The sequence below is a fragment of the Dermacentor albipictus genome, unplaced genomic scaffold (genome assembly GCF_038994185.2).
Source record: "Dermacentor albipictus isolate Rhodes 1998 colony unplaced genomic scaffold, USDA_Dalb.pri_finalv2 scaffold_35, whole genome shotgun sequence".
Classification (NCBI taxonomy): domain Eukaryota; kingdom Metazoa; phylum Arthropoda; class Arachnida; order Ixodida; family Ixodidae; genus Dermacentor; species Dermacentor albipictus.
In genome coordinates this window covers 365,283-391,402 of record NW_027225589.1, presented here as the reverse complement: position 1 = coordinate 391,402, position 26,120 = coordinate 365,283, and the positions used below count along the sequence as shown (strand labels likewise).

At 43.0% G+C, this 26,120-nt stretch overlaps 1 protein-coding gene across 1 annotated transcript; it reads right to left on the bottom strand.

Annotated features, from left to right (window-relative positions):
• Nucleotides 1-9,245: 9,245 nt before the first annotated feature.
• On the bottom strand, nt 9,246-25,658 carry LOC135897207 (sterile alpha motif domain-containing protein 3-like). The gene is made up of 8 exons (XM_065425787.2): nt 25,582-25,658; nt 24,859-25,059; nt 24,169-24,253; nt 23,309-23,461; nt 22,313-22,528; nt 18,871-19,045; nt 16,006-16,082; nt 9,246-14,065 (listed from the first exon to the last, which is right to left on the bottom strand). The coding sequence occupies exons 1-8, from the start codon at nt 25,590-25,592 to the stop codon at nt 13,769-13,771; spliced, it is 1,215 nt and encodes a 404-aa protein (XP_065281859.2). The 5' UTR covers nt 25,593-25,658; the 3' UTR covers nt 9,246-13,768.
• Between the last annotated feature and the right edge of the window lie 462 nt (nt 25,659-26,120).

Sequence of the window (26,120 nt, the reverse complement as noted above, 5' to 3'; positions counted from 1 at the left end):
ATATATATATATATATATATATATATATATATATCACAGAATTCGAGTGGAACTGGAATTTCAAATCAATCCTTAGGGCTAGTGGAAAGTCGATGACGCCTGAACATGGAGGGAAGTGTCACAGTTATGGGTGGTGCTTCTATTCCCTCCAGCATTTCAAGTATTCTTCAGTAAGGCGCGAAGTTTAGACTTGAGCTAAGCGTACCTCCCCCCTGACTAGTGGCACTCAACAAGATTGTGGCGAAAAAGGCTCCACAAGCAAATTGAGAGCGTTACCTACTGGACAGAATTGAATGTCTAGCCAAATGTGTCACACGGACAGAGCAGAACTGCCCCAAAGATCATTTACGGGATGTCGTCAAGATTATTTACGGGATGTCGGATGTGTAAGTTCCTGCAGAGACTTCTGAATCGCCTGAAATTAACCGATACTTTTCCTGCAAATCGTTCATGTTATTTCGCCTATTTTTTCGCAGAGAATGGTGGTATAGGTTATGTGTTTTCTGTTGACGTGGAAGAGCTATTCTTTTGAGTGCCTCATTTTGAGCTATTTGCCTCTGTAAAATGTTGCATTACGAATGCGGCCCTGCATCGTTCCGAAGCACTGCTGGTAATACTGTAGATAACTTTTCACCCTTTTATAATATTATCTTCTCAGCACCTATGTTATATTAGACAAGCAGGCTTACTTGCAAAGGCATTTGTATATCTTTTTAACATCAATCATTTGCTCTTTACACGATTGGTTTAATCACTTCAAATAATGATTCTTAAGGTATTTAGTTACATGGACGACTTTTCAGCTGTTTTAAACAAGCAAAGCGTTGTTTCTAGAGAGGCAACAGTAAACAGTGTTTTAGATGAGTTCATAAAACTCGGAAAACGGCTATCGTTTACCCATCAACTGCCGGTGAATGGCATGCTTCAGTTTTTATATTTGCATTTAAAATTTGTAGATGTGAATACTTACTCGGCTTACTCCTTTCGTGTGCAAAACGCAATCCGGCGGTATAATTCCGCCTACTCGAACGTGTAAAAGGACCTCTGCCTCGAGCCGTCACTCCGGAACTCGTGTGTGCACTAGCAGTAAGCTAGTTTTGACAACCAATTGGGCAGGCTTGTTGCAGCTGGGTTCACTAAGTCGGTCTCCGTCCCTGTGGCAGAAGTACTTCTCAAGAAGATAAAAGCTGGCGCCGTCAGTGAAAGTTCGGTCAGCAAGGAGTGCCCAGAAGCGGTTCCCCAGATCCAGAGGGTTTGACACTGCCTGAAAAAAAATGGCTAACCGACACAACGTACTGGTAGTGTTTTAAGCTTCCAAAAAGGTAGCTCAGCTTAGCCGAAGCATATCTTGCGAAGGCCCAAAGGTTGGCTGTCGGAAAAGACGTGCCCAACGTTTCATAAAGTGTGCCACAAACGTCGCATATAAAATTTTTCTCCCTATTGTTGCAAAACCTATATTGCACAGACGGGGCGCTGCGTGTATGACCGACTGAGGGAACATGCAAAAGATACAGAAAATAATGACCGTGGCTGGCTAGTAGCACACTGCAGGGCTTGCTCCAATTTTAGTATTCGGTTTCGAAATGTGAGAATTTTTGGTAGAGGCAAGCAACAAACGGCACGTGAAAGCCTGGAAGCTTTTGCCATTAGAAAAGCTGGTCCGAATTGTGTCAGTGACACATCTGTTTTTTACTATATATATATATATATATATATATATATATATATATATATATATATATATATATATATATATAGTTACGCGAAGGCCGAGCCAGTCAGACGAGCCACAGCGGGAGCCATTCTTCATTTTTCCTGCTCTTTTCTTGAGTGATCGCCCACACGCGCTTCGTTCACACAATCAAATGCCACACGCATGTAGCATAATCCCCCGGTGGCAGACGCGACATCCCGGCGCGCATATATGTCATCAATGGGAGGGCGATACTGCTTTAGCCGTGTAACGTGCACGATATCGCTGGGATGGGAAGCAGATGGGGCATGAAAGGTGACCTCGTAGTGGACGGGAGTCACGGCACGAAGCACTCGGTATGGGCCTGTGTAACGAGACAGCAGTTTTTCTGACAGGCCTACCTGACGCGACGGAGACCATGGAAGCACCAAATAACCAGGCGGGAAGTGCACGTCTCAGTGTCGCTGGTCGTACAAACGCCTTTGACTCTCTTGGGATTTCAGAAGGCGGTCACGGGCAATTTCCCTTGCTTGGGCACAGCGGGCGATGGCGTCCAGTGCATAATCACTAGTCGGTGCCGCGTGAACAGAGGGAGGTTGTGTCGAGGGGTCGCGCTGGTTCTCGGCCCAAAAGAAGGAAAAATAGGGAATAACCGGCTTTGTCGTGGCGCAAAGAATTATATATAAGCAAATGTGTCAAATGGTATCGCGAGGTCCCATTAAGTGTGGTCTGAAGAGACAACATATTTGGCGAGCATGTCTGTGAGAGTGCGACTGAGACGGTCTGTGAGGCCATTTGTTTGCGAATGGTATGACGTGTAGGGTGTCGATGGTATCTTGCGTCGCTGGTATTTCTCACACGAAGCTACGTATCTTGGAACGGATCGAGCAAATCCTGGCCAAAAGAAGCGTCGGCGGATCTGGTCGTAGGTACGTGACACACCCAGGTGACCCACAGGGGGCAGGTGGTGAAGTTCATGGAGAACAGCAGAGCGAAGGTGTTTAGGGATCATAAGGAGTAATGCAAGGTCATCCGGGTGAACGTGGTGGCGGTAGAGTGCGCCATCTGGAAGTGTGAATAAGCGAAGGGCACTGTAGGCAAGTGCCGATTCCAGGCGGTCAATGATGATATGCAAGGACGGTTCATGGCACTGCTCGTCGGCGATATGGACCAGTGGAAATACATAGAGAACACAGGTGTCGGTGTCAGTATCAGACGTAGAGCTAGCGTCTCCGACTGGGTAGCGAGAGAGGCAATCTGCGTCCTGGTGTTGGTGTCCCGACTTGTAAGTCACTGTGTAGGGATATTCTTGTAGTCGGCGGGCCCAATGACCGAGCCGGCCAGAAGGATCCTTCAGCGACGAACGCCAACAGAGCGTATGATGGTCTGTGGATGCTGAGGAGGGCTTGCCATATAAATATGGGCGGAACTTTGAATCAGCCCACACGAGAGCAATACATTCACGCTTGGTAATTGAATAGTTGCCCTCTGCAGTTGTCACGAGCCGGCTAGAGTAGGCTATAACGTGGTCGTGTCCGTGTTGGCGTTGCGATAAGACTGCGCCGATCCCACAACCACTGGCATCAGTTCGGACCTCTGTATGTGCGGACGGGTCAAAGTAGGCCAAGACTGGTGGATTGATGAGAATCGTGATAACGCGTGAAAATGCGGCAGCCTGAGGGGACGCACGACTTTCTTCAGAAGATCAGTGAGTGATCAAGCGATTGCCCCGAAATATTTCACGAACCGTCGGAAACAAGAACATAGCCCCACAAAACATCTGACGACTTTGAAAGACTGAGGTACAGGAAAATCCGTTGCTGCTCGAACTTTCTCCGGGTTGGGTTGTACTCCGGAAGCATCGACGAGATGGCTTAGCACTGTAATCTGTCGGCGCCCGAAGTGGCACTTCGATGAGTTTAATTGGAGCCCAGCCTTGCGGAAAACGTCAAGGATAGATGCAAGGCGCCGACGGTGCGTCTGAAATGTTGAGAAAACACAAGGACGTCGCCAAGGTACCAAAGGCAAGTTGACCATTCGAAACCTTGAAACAGAGAGTCGATCGTCCGTAAGAACGTGGCGGGGGCATTGCATGAACCAAACGGCATAATCTTGAATTGGTAGAGGCCACCTAGAGTGAAGAAAGCGGTCTTTTCTTGGTCTTCCTCATTGGCGGAAATATACCAATAACCACATCGAAGTTCGATGGACGAAAAGTCTATGGCACTATGAAGACAAGAGCGTCGTCAACTCGTGGTAAAGGGTAAACGTTGTTTTTAGTATTTTGGTTTAGGGAGCGGTAATCTACGCACAAACGCCACATGCCATCTTTCTTTTTGACGAGAACGACCGGCGACGCCCAAGGACTAGACGTGGGCTCAACACTGCCTCTGGCGAGCATCTTGTTTACTTTCTGCTGAATAACTTGCCGCTCTGCCTTTGACACGCGATACAATCGGCGGTAAATGGGCCCAGCATTACCAGTGTTTATCTGATGCTTGACAAGGGACGTCTGACCAAGTGGTCGATTGTCAGTGTCAAATTTGTTGCTGTAGGGAAGCAAAAGGCGATATAGGGTTGCTCCTTGGGGAGGTGCGAGGACCGGAGCGACCATGGGACGTAATGGGCCTTCCAGGTTCAAGGCATCCTGTGTGTAATCAGGAGGATCTGGAGACGTGTCGGTTGCAAAATGAGTGACGCGGTCGTCTGTCACTGACCGGAACGTGGCCATCCCTCTGCCTTCAGGTAACACTTGCTTCGTCAAGGAAAAATAGATAACGGGACGACACATCGTATTAACGGCAAGAGTTACCATGGAGTGTGGCACAGAGATGATGGTTAGGGCTTTCAAAGGTAAGCGAACACACACTGTAGTGCAGAGGGTGTTCGGTTGTTCGGGTCGAACGTCTTAAAGAAGAGGAAGCTCTACGCACAGCATACTGGTGGCACAGTCGATGTGAGCAAAATGCGTCGTCAGAAAGTCGAGCCCAAAGATTAGGTCATGAGGGCAGTTGGTGAGCACGGTGAACAGCACAGGAACTTGGCGGCCAGTGATTCTTATGCGAGCAGTGCACATATCCCTGACGGCAACAGTGGCGCCTCTGGCGACGCGTTACAACTTTTTTGAGGCGAGGACATAGGTTGGCGCTCATTATGGGCTTTGGGGCTCCAGTATCCATTAGTGCCGACAACGGAACACCATCTACGTCTACTTCAATTAGGTTCGTGTTGGTAAGGAGCGTAAATGGAGGATTTCGACAGGAGAACCATGATGCAGCACTACCTTCAAGAGTAGCATGGCCTAGTTTTCCGTCCGTCGGTTTGGCTAGGAACAGCGGCGAGGATGGGGTGACGGGGAGCGGCGGCGATCGCGCGGAGGAGCGGCTGTCAGGGGCATCGGAAGGAGGGTACAGATGGCAAGGTTTATAACGGCGAGCGTCGGCGTATGGGTGAGGAGCAGGGAATGAGCTCCAGTACGGTGAAATCCAGGTGGTGCGGCAGTGGCGGGATACATGACCAATGCGGTGGCAGGGGAAGGAGATTAGTTTCTCATCTGGGGTTCGCCATTCAGCAGTATTGCATAGTCTGGGAGCAAAATACTGGTCATTGCAGGTTGTGGACATGAGAATTTATGCCGAATCTGGTCGGGAGACCGAGCAGGTGGCAGGCTTGCCAAGGTTTGTAATTTTTTGCCGCAGAACTGCTTGAATAACGGTAATAGGAGGGGCGGCTTGGTCAAAGGTACCGTCAGGTTGTCGTGGTTGAAGGGTGGCCGGACTCACCGCTTCAATCTCACGGTGAACGATACGTGTCACGTTCTCTTGAAATGGTCGTGTGGCGGTAAGAGTGGAGCAAGTGGGTGTGTTCGGGAGCCGGGCAAACTGTTGGACAACGCGGCGGCTTTTCGCCACCTCGAAGCGGCGACATTCTTTGACGTTGGTGTCAGCGGTAGAAATATATGAGCAAATCGAAGGCATTGTCCGCGATGCCTTTTAGGATATGGCCCACTTTGTCAACCTCGGTCATGTGCCAGTCGACTTTCCGGCAAAGCGCGAACACTTCCTGCATGTAGGAGACATAGGATTCGGTCGACGACTGGAGACAGGTGGCAATCTATTTTTGCGGAGCCTGTTGGTGTCCTGACAGGTTGCCAAATAGGCTCGATCTCATGTGTGCAAAACCAGACACGCCGTGCCCCACCTAGATAAGAGATCACATTGGCAAGTATGACCATAGGGTCCCAGAGGTGGGTTTGGCTAACACGCTCATAAATGCTGAGGCAGTCGTCGACATCAACGATATTTTGCGCGGAGAATGCCCCAAGATCACAGAGACTAGGAACTGTGACTTACGTTGTGCTGGGCGCCGTAGGTGTAGGTGGCCACGGAGTGGTTCCATCGGAAGCCGTGGCTGAGAAGACGACGATGCAGTCGCTTCGGAGCTCCGTGGCGAGGACTGGCAACGTTCCACGCCCAGCACCACAATGTTACGCGAAGGACGAGCGAGCAAGACGAGCAACTATTTGCAGGGTATATCTACAACAGCGGCTGCAGCACTGACCGGTTAGATTCAGAGCGCGAGCTCGTTTCGTTCATATATATATATATATATATATATATATATATATATATATATATATATATATATATATATATATATATATATATATCATATACACAAGACTGTCTGAATTTATATGATGCAAGTTGGACTACGCCCAGCACACGAGACATTTTAAGGATCTTTTTTTAGTCATTCAACAGCAGCGCAAACCAAACACCCCAGAATGCTATTAACATTAATGCGCGATGAAATTGCGACGGAGGCCTAGCCATAGGAAAAATAAAATGAAGCTATGGTATAGAAGCGTCAGGTTCATCATCACACACGCATTCCTTCTAAAAGAACCGTCCCTCACGCACGTGTAGCTTCATTGCAAAGCACTCAACACGCCTATTAATTGAAAGTGGCAATATGCGGAATTTTGTGCCCGCAAAAATTTTACTTGGTGAGCGCGGAGGCCCAATTCAGGAACGTTGATATCAGGAGGTACTTGGGCTTGTGACTTACCTGCCTAACTGGGAACGCGCATCGCCGGAGCAATAGAAATAATGGTGCTTGAATTCGCAAATCAGGTTTCACTGAAATCAATATCGCCTCAAGTGTTCGAGAATAAACATGGCTCCAGAAATGTGACGCACTCACTACTAGCCAGAAGGCATAATCATGACAAGAACAATTCTGCCTGCAGCGTTAACACCTCAAGTCCAAATTGTTGCTCAAACCAGAAAAGGTAATAGAAAATTTTGTACCTTTATTGTACACATGACAAAGGAAACATGTAAAGCTGGGAGGTTTGGCTGACGACCGTAAGATACGTTAATTCAGACTGCATACAACACAAGTGGAGAGTAAAACATAGAGAGAACGACAAAGTAATTGTACTAGTCTCGCACACACCTGTAGAAGAGCAGTAAACATATACGTGGTCTATGAGGCCTATCGACTTGAGGTACCACAGTAATGCCTTCGTTGCTTTCAATAGTGGCTAGGAACAGCCGTTCTCCCAGGATCTCCAATTGCTAAACTCTAATAAATACAGCCAGCATAATTCTTTCCACCCATACACAAATATATACCCTTTATTGTTGCATTTCATGTGGAGCCACCAGCATCCCCTTTTCGCTCCAGCTGTTTCTTGAATCGAGAGCCACTAACCAACCTATAAACATCTAAGGCAGCTCGCACTCACTCCACAGTTTCATTACGTCACTTCCTTGTATCTTTTTATCTATCCAGGCTTTCATTTGTTCGACCTGATCCTTTGTAAAGTGGTTTCTCCAGTCGCCCACAATTCCCTTACGCACGAACCCAGCACCCTCGTGCATCTCGACAGCTTCCCTTGGAATGTTCTTCACCATTTCAAATGAAGCAGATTTCTTCGACGCGGTTTCCACCATTTTTTTCACTCTGTTCGTCGGCTTGTCGCTGAAGAAGACTTTCATGTTTTCTAGACTGCAGGCGTCGAGCACCTTCTGCAGAATTACGCCATCTTCACGCATGGCAGCACCGTGTTCCACCGAGAGAAAGTCGGCAATCTTGAGCACTTGAGCTCTCGTGCACACTAAGAAAAAAAAGCGTATCCCGTACTCCTTTCGAAGAGTCTGGACTCGTCACGTATATGACACACTTTGGCGGAGACACCCGAACTACCTTTTTGCAAAGAGTCCCGAGACTATCTGTGCTGTGTAAAGAGTGGTTAAATAACTCTTTACGCAATAGTCATGCAGACTACTTTGTAAGAGTCACCTGTACACTCTTATATGGACCACAAGAACACTTACTTAAAGGGTCACCTAACTACTACTGAGATTGTCAAGTGACCTTTGAATGGGAGTCGAGGATGGACTCTCGAGAAAAGACTAATGTAACTATTCTAAGTGAGTCAAGTGACACTAAACGGAATGTCAAGCGACCATTCAAAATGCATCAGCTGACTCTTAGCAAAATTCTCAAGCGATTCCTCAAAATGAGCCGGGTCGACGCGGCTGACGCGGTCGACGTGGCCTCTCCACATAAAGGTAACTATATATATGTGTCTATTGACAACCTGCAAGGGAACTTTCACTCGGTGAAACCTGTACATTAGTGATATTACCTCATCACACAATCGCATGACTAGCAAGAATAAATGCAAAGAAGGTAGTGACCACATTGAATGCAGGAAATAAGAAATGCACCTCAAAACAATAGAAGAGCACACCTATGACGGTGAAGGAAAAAATTTTCAACACTGGCAGCTGTTATTGCTGAACTGGAAATAAGCCAAGTAAATATTAGAGGGACTTGTCTTATCAATAGGCACAATAGAGACTATGCTAAAGCTAGCCATGCTCTGCAAAGCCACCTTACCTAGCTATACACTATTTTCTTTAGAACATGATTGCTTACTAGTACACAGCAGGATGGCCACAGCTACATGAGACTTGGGTAAAGAAACTCCTAAACTTTCAGATGCTAACAAATTAGATTTGGAAAACTATACAAGAAAAGGAGTGTCCACGAAGTATGTGCATGAAATTGATATAAAAGCCATGGCAATAAGAATCTACTGCAGGATAGTACTAAATGCAAAACATAATCGTCTTCAGTTTTCAGTTCAGCAATTAATGTGCTTTTCATACCTCTGATTTGAACTTATCTGAAACACACACAAAAAGTTTCAAGGTAGCTTTATTAATGCACAAAAATATCACAGCATTGATCAAAACACGTCTCTTTCAGAATCACAATAGGAGAAATATCTTGTTCCAATCAAATTTCGATTGGACGATACATATAAAAAATGACTGTCACACAACAGGGCCTATATATATATATATATATATATATATATATATATATATATATATATATATATATATATATATATATATATATATATATATATATATATATATATATATATATATATATATATATATATATATATATATATATATATATATATATATATATATATATATATATATATATATATATGACTAGAAGAGACACTTTCTCACTAAATAAGTATTTGTGTAAAAATCCCCCTGCACATACAATGGCATTGTAAATGTGCTTGCCTAAAGCACAGGAGCACTGTCAGTAACCTTCTTGTTTACAAGTATTGTGAACAAGAGAAATACCTTAAGAAAATGAGTTCAACTTTGCAAACTGTGAATGGCTAATGAAACGAATTACATATGTACTGCAAAAAAAAAATGTGATTCAGTCCACTACTGCACCAAAATCACCTCAATCGTACGCACTAATTTCGTGCAAGATGCAAGATAAATACATACTGCACTATATGCATGTATTGAAGTTCAACATTGCAATCTACTGCAACAAACCACAAATGGAAAGTCATATGATGTCCGATATTAAAAAAGGCACACTGCAGATAGAAACAACAAATAATGCGCACTTTAAGAATGAGAAAAACAGGCTTTGAACTAGCATGACTACTGCAAAGTTCTGCCATATCAGTGTCACTACATGAGGCATGACAGACAGCATAGCCTATAATTAGCTGTAATACACGGCACAAAAATATGACCTCTATTTCAATATGCACTTATAAACAAGAAGTGTATACACTAAACAACTAGCATGGCAACTACAAAATACAATGTGCTGTTGCACTACCATATGTAAGCAAAATGGCAAGATCTAGCAGAAAGTGCACTTTGAACACCAGGTATGTAATCACTGCAATGTTGTGTAGGTGCAACACACCCCTTGTGAGTGAAGCAAGAGCTTTGTGGCAAGATGTAGATGAAAAGAGGCACACTAGGTGGATAAAGTGCCACCGCAAATAAAAAAAGTGGCAAGATACACGAGAGAAAGTGCGCATTTTGAGCATCATTTACAACAGAGCAGTAATGCACTGTAGTTGCACTATCACGAGTCAGCAAAACAAAAGCGCTGCGGTAAGATGTAGATATAAAACAGGTGCTAAGCATCTTGTATTGAAACTAATGACACAATAAGATGCATTGCTAGAGCAAAAAAAATATTAATGGTTACAAGAAAAAGTGCACTTCAAGCTTCATTTCTGCAAATGCTGTAATGTAATGTAGTTGCATTATGACATTTGAAACGAAAGCCCTGCGGCAAGATGCACATATAGAAAACGGCATGCTAACCATCTTACATGCCAGCTACAAAGTTACAATACATGAATGCACTACCACAGCAATAAAAAAAATTCCATGTAACATGAAAAGTGCATTTGAGCATCTTTTATGCAAGTGCGGTAATGTAAGTAGTTGCACTATCACACATGACACAAACGCTCTATGGCAAGATACACATGTAAAAAGGGCACACTAAGCACTTAGCTCACTTAGCAACTGCAAAGTTTCAATATGTTGATGCACTACAACATATAAACAAAAAAAAATTGGGAAAGTGGCAAGGTGTAGACATAATAAGAAAATTCACATAAAGCATTAATGAAGTGAACAGCTATAGTTTCAGTAGTGCAACCGCTTGATGACAAAGCTCTCAACTAAGAAGGTGGCTGACAGGGCTAGTTGTAATCCATAGTGGTGTGTGAATGGGGAAAATACGGCAAGAAGATAGCAACGAAACAAAATCAAGCGCTTTATCGCTTTATTTTTTATACTGCAAGAAAATTAGGGTGGACTCACACGTGTGATAATTCATCGCCAAATGGGAGCAGAGAATAGATAGGCTGATTTAATCCTGCATGTGTGTGTTGACAAGATCATCCTGGCCTGCACATGTCTTCCCACACAACAGAATCGTTTATGCAAACCAGATGGTGCTGGCAGGACACATACAAAAGTGTAATGTCTGATTTTTCTTTACTACCAAGGAACAACATAAAAACCTGTCGATGAGAAAAGAAGACATCCACAGCGCTTTGTGCCTCTCTTCATTATCATCAGATTTCTGCGCTGTTTCATGGTAATGATGAACAGCCTACAAGCCCAACTGGAAATGTCTGTTGGCATTCTTTTGCAAATGAGAAATTTTTTCTCAAAAATTAGTGATGATAAAACAATGCTGATATTATATCCGTCGAGAATATTCTTTAAATTGTTAACACTGTTTTGCCATAACGACTATAATTTGGAAAGATTTGTCACCACTTCATAAGCATTGTAAGGCAAAGAACAGCAACAGGGGGCAACAAAGAAAGTTCTGTTATGAATACAGTGAAAGCTCGTTAATTCGAACTTCAATAATTCGAATTTATGGATAATTCGAACTGTACGATTTTGTCCGGCCAAGCTCCACAGAAGTGTATGTATAAAAAAAGTCCGTTAATTCGAACGCGAGAAGGTTCCCTCACGGATAATTCGAACTACGCTCGCCTGGCACACGGCCAGAGAAACGCGCCTACTGTGTACACACAAGGCTGTATTGCCTCCGAAACGTAGAGAACGGCGAGAGAAGGTAAAATCGGAAAAAAATCTAACCGACGCGGGGTCAGCCAGAAGGCAGCGGCGGCTGCCGCCTCTCCGTTCTACGTAACCTCCGAGACTTCATGCCCGTTGCGAACCTCGGAGGCTTTGGAAATCTTGTACAGCTGCTAATGTTGTGCGGAGATGGCACGGCAAGTGCCATCGTGACACAGCGAATCAAGTACGTCGCAGCTGCGCTTGCAATCAAGAACCAACGAATCAGGGCCTTCGCCACCTTCACATGTTCAGCGTCGTTGTCTCGGCAGTCTTCATCGGTTGTGCACGTCTGTTTTCAGCTTAGGAGGTATCGGCCATCGCGATTCATTGTGATGGTGTTAAGCCTCAGCTAACGTTCGTTTCGGTGGACATCGGTAGTGTGGCACAGTCGGACCCAGAGCTTCGACTTGAAGATGGCGTGTGCCACTTTATGACACGCCAAATTTCTGACATGCCCTACTGCTTCCAAATCGCAGTGGACTGTTGCTCTCCTTCACTTTCGTTAGTTCGAACTTTCGTTAATTCGAACTGAAGCGGCTTCCCCTTGCGGTTCGAATTAACGAGCTTTTACTGTAAAACATGGGTTTTAGTATGTCCTCTCCTATCATGATTCAGCTTACATCCCGGAGAAAAAAAAACAGCATGAAAGATGCAGTGCAAAGTGAAAAACAAGAGGACAAGTGCTGAACTCACTAATTTCATTTTCGACAAAGATGTGGCCCACATACATCTTGCTGCTCAACAGGGGAAGAGAAAGCACCTCCTTCACTCCGCATTGAACATAATTATGCTTTTGCTTTATGCTGCACTTAGAGGTTCAAAGCAGACAACTGTAAACGAGCCCTCAATGAATGGCTAGCTAGATCCTAATTTTCCTGGTGCTGATAAATTGATGTGTACACCACATCACGTGCCACCTATGTCCTTTGCCCCATGCGACAGTTCGCACATATAGGGCAGTACAATGTTAAAACAGTACAACCTGCTTTTCTTGTGCCAGCTTTTTTTCCCCATAGTTTTCAGCCATTTTACTAGCTTTCCACAAGCTTATGCCTTGACATGCACTGCATATTGAGAATCCATCATCTGTTGCTCAGACACTTCCCTTATTAGATGAATGCTAAGCTTTGTCAATGCTGCCTGAAAACCAGTTCAGCCAAATCAAATCTTCACTTTTTAATGGTCTCATGTGGAATTTAGGACACTTAACAGCACGGTATGAGTACTGCCAACAAACATGGTGGTCACAAAACTTGAGGCACGTATCCAAAAATTGCAAGTTGTTTTTTTTGCCATATTACAGGTAAACAGGTGTTTGGTTATTAAGCTGTCAACATAATGCAAAATAAAAAAAAAATGACGAGTTGGTTTTTGGATTTCGACCTCTGCTTTTGTGGCAGTGCTCGCCCCACTCTGAATTCTCTCCTCAATTTCACATCACACCACTTACAAGTTCTTAAGAATAGAATCAGCCAAGATCTTGCCTTGGTGTCGCATTGAATGAATCTTTTACCCATCTATTGTGGAAAGTGTTTGAGCAACAGGTGCAGCAGGTGGTAGATTCTGGATATCCAGTGATATCATAACGTGAACTTGTAAAGTCTAGTCAAATGAGTGAAAACTACGGGATAAAACTAACACAGGGTCAGCAGGAAAAGAGAAAAAGTCTATATTCATAAAATGTTGCAACAGCTAAAGAACCAGTCACAGATATGGTGTGCAGGTCATCTTTAGCAGCTCGGGAAGATTAGGATATGCCCAGAAGGCTCGGTTAGAATTACGCATCTTAAACTTAAAAGGTCACAATAATGACATTGCCTTCCATGTACATTCATGCTTTGATCATTGCGCTTAAATGGTATTACTTCTCACAGTCTTTGCTCCAATTAAATTTTTGGCCATCAATAAAAAAATCAATTGCGAGAACCGCGCATGTTTTTTCACTTCATTACTTTGCCATCATGCTGTTGCACTAGCGAAAGTAGCAACTGTGCACTTTCTCTCCTCCTACAACTGCCCAATAATTATTTCAAGTTAAAAAAGAAACTGTGTGCACTAAAAAAACAATTTTGCAAGAACATTTAACCACCTTGACGGCCCTTCACTGCTGTTTTTCAGCTGCACATGCATTGAGCTTGGTGAGCACTTTAATAGCCCTAGTTGAAAGCTTGGTCCATTTTATGCCCATCAGGTGCTCAAGCAATGCAAAGGTTTGTTTGGCAGATTGTACATACTCAATGTTATACGCCCAGTACATGGAAAAGAGAAGAGCCATACCAGCTGTCACATCAAGCACATCAATTTGCACATTTTCGAATGTGACACTCAGCCCTTCCGAGGACATCACACTATCGCCGGTGAAAATTAATGTTGGGTATGGGCGTGTCCTTCCATCAACCTTAAAAGAAAAAAATAAGGCACGCATTAAGGCAACCACAAACAAATTGAAATATGTGCCCTTTATATAGACCTTGCACACTGATTACAGCCTTTGAATGAAAATAATTAACACTAAGGTGAAGATAAAAAGTCAAGACACACGAATGGAACAAACTAATAACTTATGCTACATATGCTGCTGCAGCGTGCCTGTCCATGACTTGCCTTTAATGAAGTGCATAAATTTGGAAACAATGTCATGAAAGTAATTTTGGGAGTACATTGTCTTTTAGCCCGTGGAAAGCTTGAAATCAAATTTCACAATTCTGAATGGTTGCATTCATATGCAGTCTCTAGACTGGGTAAATGTTCTCTATTTTGCTGGAGCAGACAAATGAAATTTGATAATGTTGACAAAATGAAAATATTGAGAAGCAAATTTACTATATGATAAAAATGGTAGAAACAGGACAAGGTGCCTTAGATGTTTAAAAACTGTACAGTCTCATTATTTTCATTATGTGTAACAATGAGAAAATTCTGCTCTTTAGGTAGCTAGTGGCAAGTGTATATATAGTTTCAGAAGTTTTACAGAGTGTAAACATCTCAGGCTAAGCATTTCTGATAACTGAAACAGAAATAAATCTCATCCATATGAGTAGACATGGACCTTATAGCAACATTTTTATCACTAAACCTAATTTGGGTCTTATCAGCTTAAGAATGCCTGGTAAGAATGCCTTAGCAGAGTAAGAATGCCTGGTGAGTTAATTAGCATCAAGACGGCAAGTTGGGAGAGTTGGTTGGGATTCATAGTAAGGTTCGTTGCAGCGCAACACAAGACGAGGACAAAAGAAGGTATAAAACAACAATGGTGCTGTAACGAACCTTACTATGAGTTAATTAGCTTTAAAAAATACTACAGTTTTATATCTATTAGTGGTAAAAGCCACACACAAAAAAAAGCTATGCTGCAAGCTAGTAGCCAACACAATAACCTTTTTGGCGAGTTGATCTTTGCTATAGGACATATCTTTGTAGCACAAATAATTGGGAAAGAAAAGCTAGAGAAACAGAAAGGGAGATAGACAGGCTTTACACTTACAAGACTTAATTCAGAAGCAAGGTGTGCTACATATTATGGTGCCGACACACATTAACAAGGCGCAACAAAAAGAAGAAAAGTTGCCAACATAAAACCTGCCAATCTCATTTCCACATCATACAAGTAAACTTAGCTTTGGCTAACACAGGCTTCACCATTTATTTGAATATGATGTGCTACTCACAGTTGGCATGCAGTTTTCTCTTTATTTCCACCCATAATCCTAATGTAAAGAAACATAGTTCGCGGAAGCAAGATCTGCAATGTGCAGAAAGATAACCTGTCTGCTCTCCTTTCGCTGGTTTTCCCTTACTGATATTTTGCACTACAAGGATAATCTTCTATTGTAGTTCATGGTTATAGAACCACAATGCACGAGTGCAATACTAGAAACAGTCCCCAAATAAACCATTAATAGCGATTCAGCTTCCAACGAATGCCCACTGCTTGCAGCAAGTCTTCAGAAGAAAAAAAAAGGATTTCAGCAATAAATAATCTGCTCCCAGCATTGTATGCTTTATATGCATAACTTAACATGGCAAACACAATTATAACAGTAGATGTGCTAGATCTAACCTATCTCTTTCCTAATTCACAAACTGACTGAGCTTCAACAAAAGAAAAATTTTAGTTAAAATGCAGCTTGCATGAGTGGCACCAAAGGTTTTACTGGTGATTCATGAAAGCCCTACAGCCTTGTTTCATCAAACTAAAAAATAACTTTTTCCAAACTTCTTTTCTCAATTTTCTTTAGCCTCAAGGACCAATGTCCAACCGACCCACAAATAGAATACCATTGTAACTCTTCTTTTTGTGTTTATCTGAAAGAATGCTTACAACATATGAGATCTTACCAATGGGGCAAAGATGTCATCCCCACGTTCATTCAAGAGGAATGGCAACAGAATGAGAGCACCAACTCCTCTGGCATCTAAAACATAGAAAATGCAAGGCTTAGGCAAAGCTCGTTCGTAATAGGAACCATCTCACAGCTTAGCTGGACTGTGTGTAGTCCGTAAACATTTAGGTTACTGACACAATGGCCCATATATGAATGCAAAAGACTGTGCAGATCCAATGCAAATGTCGGAAACTATGAGAGGTGTAGCTTTAGCCAAGCAGTGTTAATTAAACCTTAAGCAACTAACACAATCCATGCAACTATTTACTTTTATCATATGCAACATGCAACTGCACACAATCTCTATGTTTATCGGCCACAAAGGTTGCAACTCGTGCAATTTTTACATTTATGCATTACAATGTTTACACGCCACGCTAAAATGCAATCAAATCTAGTAAATGCATAATGGGAGCCGTGCACATAGCAAAGTCGAAAGGATGAAGGTGATGCATTATGCTTGTAGAGGCAATGGTGATGACAGGTGTATGTACTTACTGGCATTACATTGATGGTTAGCATGCAGGACAACTTCTCTAATTACTCTATACACATTAAGGGTGAGTATTTTAAAAATATGCTTCTGCAGCGCGTGCCAAACAGCATGTCCTATAGGTTTAACAAAAAGCAGCATTCAGCTAGGTAGGGAATGTTCTTTGGGAAAGTTTACTACCATTACGGCTCCCCCCCTCCCCCCAGCATGATCATACAAACTACATAATCCAGCACCGAAGAATCACGTACACGCAAACTGAGCAACAGTTCGGTAATAAAATTTGGCTGCATTTGGCATTACAACATCAAACTCTGGAAGAAATTATATCTTATACACAGAGCTTGAACAAGTTAAAGTTCTTGGATTTAATTCTCCAATTTGACCAAATAAATAAACTGCTCTGTACGTCTATTCACTAGAGTGTGATACCATAGTTGCAAGATGCATGTATACATGCATGCTGTACACACACAATATAAAGTGAAACTAAAAATGCAAGAACTGTGTTACAATCACAAGGTGTCAATCAATTTCTAATGTTGCAGTGATACAGCTATCATCAGAGAGACAACCATTGCATCCATCATGCAAAATATTTACTGGTTGCTGTGTGCACCATTTGCTGTTGTACAGTGAAGGCCACTTGTGGCCCAAAACAAAAAGTAATTTATGTATGCTTAGCAGACCACTACCGTATTTACTCACATAATTTGCACACTTTTTTTCGTGATTTTAGAGCTCCGAATAGGGGGTGCGCAAATTACGGGGAGATTTCGCGAACGCATTCAAAATGTGCAATATGTAGTAACGCGTTCGGTATGTACATTAAAAAGAAAAAATTATAGCATAAATGAAGGGTACTTGTTTATTAAACAGAATTAGTACGCACTTTAACAAGCCAGATTCGGTCATGCACGGTCTAGTCAGAATCGCTGATCAAAAGGTCCGACTGGGAATCATCGTCGTGGCTGCTGTCACCGCCCTCCCAAAGCGCATCGTCCTCGGTTCCGTCGAGCACGTTCGACAGGCCCGTCTTCTTGAAGCTGTTTTCTAAAATACTTGGAGAAACCAGGTGCCACGCTGCGAGTATCCACTCACAGACCGTCTTTAGTGGTGGTCTCTTTATCCAGCCAGTGGGAGTGAGCCCATGCTCTCCGCTGGCCATCCATTCCACATACATCTTGCACACGTAGTCCTTGAAGGGTTTATTTACGGAGACATCCAAGGGCTGCAGAACAGATGATAGTCCGCTGGGGATAATAGCCATGTTGGTCCTCATGTCCTGCAACTTCTTTATGCTGTCCCCTAAATGGCCTTTGAAAATGTCGAGCACACCAGCAGCGACGGCAGTCACAGTAAGGCCCCTGGTCACTTACCCCAGACAGTGTCGAGCCAGTCGTTCATCAGTTCTTCATTCATCCAGCCTTTTTCTTGGACACAAATGTTATATGGCCTTCAACCTTCAATTTGGGCAATGTCTTCTGCTTGAAGATTACGAACGGTAGTTTTCGGCCATCAGCTGTCACGGCAAGCATAACCGTGCAGCATTGCTTTCCACAGCCAGTTGTCCTTATAGGAACGGACGAGGCGCCTTTCTCACTCACTGTTGCGTTAGGTTAGGTTAGGTTAGGTTAGGTTATTCTCATGGTGGGAGAGAAGGGGAGATAGAGAGAGGCAAACGCTCGAGCAGTTCCGGCAACCCGTGAACAGGTTCGCGTGTTCGAGTATGGTCCCTAGAATGTAATATTCTAGGGACCGTAGTTTGGGGGCTTCCGGAAAAAACAGTGAAGTCCTAGGAAGAAGGGACTTCGCACTCGCAGCCCGTCGTGTGTATGACTGCACTCGCCTTCGTGGCGATGGGCGCGGCTGTCCAAAGCCTCCGTGCGCGCGCGCTGGCAAGCTGGCTCCGGCGGGACGGGGAGTGCAAAATATGCGAGTAAATTTTTTTTTTGTGTAAAGCTGGCTAAATATTAGGAGTGCGCAAATTATGCGGGTAAATATGGTATCATTAAATAGTACACAAAATGCAGGACAAATTACAGTATGGAAACTCTAACCAATATGCTTACGCATTGTTCTTGACCAACCAACCAGAAAAAACATTCAAGCATAACAAAGATTTTAAGTGTGGTTCACGGCCTATTACGCAACTCTGCATAAAAACATTGGTTCACGTGTCTTGAAGATTAATGGATATCTCCATGAAATGCAAGTGTCTGAAGGGTTCATTTGAAGCCTAGTTTTAAATGAACTTGAGCAAACCACACTGTACACACACCTCCCCTGATTCAAGTGTACAAATTTTGTTGTTCCAATACGTACAGCTCTTGGAGTTCCCTTGTGCCACGTTTATTGCTGTTGTCACCGTGGTGTAGGTAGGCAACGCAGGTTGCTTATATTGCACTGCTTGAAGAATTCCATCGGCATGCTTCCGAAGTGCTTGTAGAAGGGACACGTCAGGTGAAATGGACGTCAGACGGCTGCATTCATTCAAGATCTAGAACACAAGCATAAATATTAGTGTCTTACAAAACAAACTTTTCTGCTTATTGTCCATTTTAAGCAGATTATAAATTCAGAATAAAAGAATTTGCCGATATAAACGAATCCCTAGCAGCAGTAGCACATATTGAAGTAAGATAATGTGGCAACATAACTGCAGGAAATTGTGCACATGACTTGTACAATGATGAAGACTATGTAATGACAATATTTCTCACAATCCATGGCAGGAGTTTAGCTTGTCCTTTGACACTTGCAGGTATAGGCACTGTCAGTGCTACTGGTTTACAGTCACCGACTGATTTTCCGGACTCCAAAAATTCAGACATGCTCGATTATTCGGTCTGCTTCGCGGCACCACCATTCTCCCCATGGACCATAATGTATAACAACTGCCGAAAGTTCAGACACCTTGCAACCTCTCATCTGATTTTTCGGACACTCCCGATCGAGAGCACCATGCACCGACTCTGGCCGATGCATGGTTCAACTTGCTGAACGGCATTTTTGTTTTGAACGGAGCCTCCTTGCTGCCCCACGAAGTACCGCTACTGCAAATCCCCGCCCATCATCATCGTTTCTGCCTGGTTCGATAGAGTGGTTATCCAGCAGTTCTGGTTCCAGCTTAGTAAGCCATGTCAAGACAATCCAGTAGCTGATTTCTTTCTTCGCGCACGATGCGGCGAGTAGACCATGTTTTTCGTTTGTGCGACTGGTGTCGACATGGTGGCGTTTGCTTTGTGTGCTGTGTCGAGGTTCCGGCGATCCAACGCGGCATATGGAAACATCGCGTCAAGTGTCTAATGGCACCGACAGTGCCCGCACAGGCTGTGCTGGGGAATGCCGGCAAGCGGGTGCCGGGAGGCCTAAGATTTGTCGCCTTCCGATGTGCTCCCTACCGACACGGAATATGTTCTGCCGAGACTCGCGCAGTGGTTGCATTGCGATTCCGGACACCGTCTCATTTGACAGTTTCACAGGTGCTGACACTGCTGTACTGACATGCGCAGAACTCAACGACAGCGAGATCATTTGTCAGGTTTCTGCTGCACCGCCAGACGATGACTCTGAGTAGGAAGATGATGCACGATGTGCTATGCTGCCGTCCCATGCGGAGCGTGTACATGCGGTGACTGTGCTTTCAGCCGCCTATAGTGACCGTACGACCCTCTCCGAGATTCAGGCTTATCTGATTGCGCGTAAACGGAACAGAGTGCAACGGCGCATTCACGATTTCTTCAAGACTACTGCCGAGCCTGAATAAGTGCGTGGAAATAAAGGATTGAATTTTTTGCCCCCTTAATCTGCTTTTTCGGACACCTGTTTATTCGGACATTTTCGCAGTCCCCGTGAGGTCCGAATAAACAGTCAGTGACTGTATCTGGTAAATCATTTCAGGATTGAAAACATGAATGCAGTGTGCACGCTTAAACAAATTTAATTCGTGTCTGGGGTTTCACATGCTACAACCACAATCTGATGGCACGTCATAGTAGAGGGTCCTGATTTTGACCACCTGCAGTTTTTAACATGCACCTCACGCATAGTAAACAAATGTTTTCGCATTCTGCCCCTATTAGAATGTGGTTGGGATTGAGCCCCAACCTCGCGCTCATCATTAGAACAGTATACATAGCTACTGGGCTACCATACTGAGCCTCTTCAAAGCATTCTGTCCTGAACAAAGGTAGCCAACTTGCTGCTCCTAGCATGCTACCGTGGGATGAATGGATAGCTATATAGAATAAAAGTCTAATGGACAATTTTCTTAAGAACAGCAATACAGGAATGGGCTAGTACACATCACTCTCCGAGTAGGTAGGAATACCACATTTTTCCCTGTCAGGAATTGTGGCGATGCAGCTTTGCATACATATATGCATAATGAAATGCATTAAACAAACACAGTTCAGCATGGTAAGCCGACACTAAAAGCACGTTCACACCGAAGGCGGAGTGGACAAGCGGATATGGCCAAGTGGCCGCAGATTTTCTGCTTGGCGGAAAATACACGACTGCTTGACCGGATCGCGCACGGACCAATTTTTTTCGCGCAGACAAGTTGCCCGCTTTGGCCGCAGCCAATCAGAACTCGACATGGCGGAAGCGCTGGTGAACGAATGTAAACAAATGTCTCTCTCTGGGCTTTTCGCTTCTGTTCTTGAAAAGCATCAAAACGGCAAGTTGGGCCAGTTGGTTGGGATTCATAGTAAGGTTTGTTAGAGCGCAACACAAGACAAGGACAAAAGAAGGTAAAAAACGACGACACGGCACCATGTCGTCGCTTTATACTTTTTTTTGTCCTTGTCTTGTGCTGCACGCTAACAAATCTTGAAAAGCGACTAGACAAGTGACGAGCAAAATGCCAACGATCTCGTCTTCTTCGTCTGAGCTCATCATTTTGAAGAATTAAACAGTGGACGGGAGCGCGCCAACCCACGACGAGAAAAATATAGACAGTGCACGTACAAACCCAAAGTGCCGCGAGATGGCAGCACGTCCCTGAAATTGCTAAACAAATTGCGAGATGCCCTGCCTTCCCAGTGGCGCGGGCAGCAAGACAACCCGGCTGGTCTGAGTAGGCGCGGGCGCTGGCCGCCTCACCGCTTTGAAAATCCGCTTGTCCGCTTAGATGCGCCGCTTTCGGTATGAATGTGTCTTAATGCTCGCTTACGAATATTTTCATGAGCTGTGTACTCACACTTGTGAACACTCCCTCATATTCCTACTCACAACCACTCACGTCATGCTTCTATCACACATACTGGCATGCACACGCGCTAATACTCCTGCCTACTTTCATTCACAACCACTCACTCGTATACGTACTCCCATCCACTCACACTAACCGTTACTTCCGCTCACTCACCTTCACTGACTGTCGTTTCTACTGACATTTACTGGCAATAATGCGTCCATATTCAGGTCCCTCAACCTTTTGTCGCTCACCAAAGCTGTATTCATAAGTCATAAATGACTGCAGTAAAAGTCACTGTACTCATGATTTAGTTGCCAAAATACCATAACATAACATAATGGCATCCCTGAACCACTTTCAACACATGCAACAATTTCCAGTACTTTCCATGCAAGCTTGGACAAATAAGCAGGTTTACTGAAGAACGCACTTTGCAGACAACACTGCATAAATGGCACAAAGTGGATGGTATTACATGACACCTGTATAAGATAAACAAAGGATACTTCAGTGATATTGCTACACAAAACTGTATTAATGGGACTCAACAACTGCAACACTCACTTCCTTTTCAACCATTAGTGCTGGATACAACACCAGGAAGTCTTGTATGTTCATTGCGTCCACTTCTAGGCACTTTCTCCTAGCCTGGCATGTTCGATCCATCGCATCTTTGAGCTTTTCCATACTTGGCTTCGAATTCGACAACTCCTTCTTCATGAAATTTATGGTCTCTGTGACAAACACTGGATCCATCTCAAGAGAAGTTGAAACAGCAATCTGAAAATAGAATAAATTAAATTTATTCATTGTTGACACTTAGGAACTTTTGATAACTTTTATTTTTGTCATTCTCTTTAAACTGTTAGCCACTGCAGCAAAATCATGTCAGTGCTGATTCATGCTCCCTATGTGCAGGCACAGACTGAAACATTTAGCAACCACTTCAGTTTTTCTAAATATTTTTTCCTCTGCTGTGATCATTAATGATGTATAATTTGAGTAACTAAAGTGCAAGCTACTTACATTTTACTTCTTGTTTAGGGCAAGCATTTCTACGCACACCAAACTCATGCCTTACAGAGCACAGTGGTCCATTGTTGAGATAATGAAATGTTATGCTACAAGGTTGAAATTGACACTGACTTAGAAGATAAATGCCTGTAATGTGACACTAAAGCATCCCTCCAAAACTGCTTCACTGCTGACAAGTAACACTGTCAGAAGCACACGAGGATAGAATGCATTAGGTCAGATTAATTATCACATGTATAAGTCGTCTGACTTGATTTTAATTTGAGGCTCTTACCAAATGAGAACATTTGTTAAGATATTTACAAATAAGCAACTGAATTCTACAAACTGGCTAAACTGCCAAATCACATTAAAGTAGAAATGAGTGCTTTAGTTCCAAAAAGCACTTACAGAAATGAGCAAATAATCGTACAAATATTTATGCACATTAATGGCACTAAAGGATTCTTTATTTTGTGCAAGAGCTAATGGCTGCTTGTCGACAAGTGCCTGCTAACATAGTGCATGAAAATACATATGTATTACCTCACGGCGGAATGGTACTCTTTGCTGATCACAGCCGTCACCCAGTTTTCGCATTCGTACTTTATCCTTTTGTGCATCAACTTCAGGACACCCAGGTGGCATCCGTTTGCGAACATTCTTAAATTTGTTTTTGAGAGATAGCAACCATGAAAACTGCAAAAAAGATGGTAAATGCTCACGTACGTAACAGGAGCTGAACAAAGTACTTTAGACATCGTTAGAACAAGCATCACTTCTTCCAGTTTTTGATACATGAAAAAATAGTAGATGTCACAAAGGCATGACACATTTATATTCAACTGCATCTAGCAAAGGTAGTAGACAACATAAAAATATGTCATAGCACTGCTTAAGAAAATTACAGGTCACAAGGTACAAACTCAGGATAAAAGCAGCAATGAACATATTTCAATCATGTCTATGTAGTGTTTTATAAAAGGTTCTTGCGAGGATATGATTACTTGCTAACGGCGCCACAGAAAAAAAACTGACATGGAAAGGACAACAGTAAACTTACGGCTGTGCCCATTGACGCATGTGTTCACAGCATATTCCTGTCTTGTGTTATTTCTGCAGAGCCATTCGGCATGAAATTAAACCATACCAGCAAGCCTAGTTTTCTGTACCTCTGAGACCAGAATGATAATTGTATAGCTTAGATAAATTGCCCACCTATAAAAGAAAGGCTTGAGGGATATTCTAAATAATGGTTTCCGTAAGGTCTTGTACTGGAGAGCTAAATCACGTCAATATTAAACTTGCTTTGATATAAAAATACACACACATGTACTGACTTCTGCGGTACTATTCGCTGCCTGGTTTTATGCATCTTTTGAGTTACAAGCAGCAAAACTTCATACGTAGCCATTGTCAGAGCTGTCCTTCAACTGCGGGTATAAAGCCACCAGGGACCTGGCTGCGGCATTGTAAATCCTTTTTGGGTACCTAGGAATAACATTTTGGCAACATTTAATGGAGTAAACATGGCAAGGTTAACAAGTGCCGAGTTGTTAACTGAAAGTTCGCTAACATTTTCTAATTATTCAATTATGAATTTCAAGTTCTTGTGCAAGTAATGCCCACTTCTTGAAGCAATGGACATAGCAGGTTGGAATTAATCTCTTCGCCATAGGCAATTTTCTTGACTTTTTAGGTCATTTTCAAACATGTGGTATATATAAAGTTTTCATAAATGTGGCAACACCATGCTCTCAACACAAAAAGGAAATCTCCAGGACAAGGAAAACACTCTGCAATAACTTATGCAAAGGCACCTGGGTTAACTTATGAACCCAATGGTGAAAAGAGGTGCATAGGTTTTTTCCCTACGCATGTACAGTATCACTAAGATCTAAGTGGTTAATGAGGTTTATTAAACAGCTATGCAACCAATTTCTCTTTGGCTACTTGGTGAACAGGTAAATTCACAATATTGCATTTGCCAGCAAACGGAATGAAAAGAAAGAAACACAACTGAATTATGAGGTGCATGGTATGAAATATGGTCATACATACAAACAGATTTTTTCACAATAATCATATTTGCTTACATTCCACGTGATGATAAGTCGTAGAAAATCCAGTCTACAATTCTCCTCCTCAACCGGTCTGGAACATCGCCTTTTTTCACTGTCTTCACCTCCACAGCAATGTCGACTGGCACTTGAGGCAACACATACTCGCCCACCTCTTCAGAAGAGCCTTTTGTGCTTCCCACATGGTGCAGGTCCTGAAGCCCTGTGTTTGGCTGTCTAGAAAATAGTTGCCATAATTAGCAATCCGCTGAAGCTGAGTGCAAGAAAGAACCTGAACTCTGTGCAGAAAAGAGCAAACAATCTGAAATCAATCATTATCGGTATCTCTGTGCTGAAGCTGGAATCATTGGTGGACTAGTCTCTGCACATCCAAAAAATGCAAATGACATTTTGACACACAATGCTTCAATAGACGTGACAAATCACTCACCACTAGTGCAGGTAACCTCACCACGACAAAAAAGTAATTATGGTGCGCGAACGATGAGTCACTATGGCTTTACGACTTAACTGGTGAGCCAATACCTTAGACTTTATGAAAACTGCTGTACTTTCATCAATGCTCTCCAGAAGACCTTTATGACATATATCTGCATAAAACACAATGCAACAAACAAATGTGACATAAGTGATTAAAAAAATGACCTGGTGAGTATGAAGTGCATCTGCTACATGCAGTAAATGAACAATTAACAAAAAAGCAATTATTTAGGCATTTACTAAATTGAGAATTATTACTTTTCTGCCATTGGTTTGTCAGGGTCTTCGCAAATGAGCAAATTAATTCTGGCTCCATCCTCAATTACAGTGCCTTCGTCCAAGTCCACAAAACACTTGAATCGTTCATTGTATATCTGAAAACGCACAATTTCGTTAGGATAGCCTGCTGGCATAGTGATGTACCTGACAATGATGTGTTATAAAACAAAATGTGTTTATTTTGTGTTTAACAGTGCACAGTGGCTATTAACGCTTCAGAACTCCCTAGGTTTGAAATTCAGTAAGCTTCTACAAGCTGACAAATATTACAGCGCATAGCATGTTCAAATTCGCAAGCATGTTACAGCCACTAGCACGGTAGTAAATATTCAATTTACTCTGAACGGAATGAAATATTATTAATATAAAATAAATTGAAAACATCACTGCACTTAATGCTAAGCTGCTGATATGGTGCGGCCATGAATGCGGAGAATGTTGGCAATAGACGAGATTATCACTTTCCTTGTGATGAGAAATTGTACAAGTTTTTGAGCACTTGTTTAAGAATTCTTTAG

Coding starts and splice junctions, on each gene's coding strand:
- LOC135897207 (XM_065425787.2), bottom strand. Junction 24,254..24,858: donor GACTTATCATCACGTGGAAT/GTAAGCAAATAT, acceptor TGTTATTCCTAG/GTACCCAAAAAGGATTTACA. Junction 23,462..24,168: donor ACAGCTCTGACAATGGCTAC/GTATGAAGTTTT, acceptor TCTTTTTTGCAG/TTTTCATGGTTGCTATCTCT.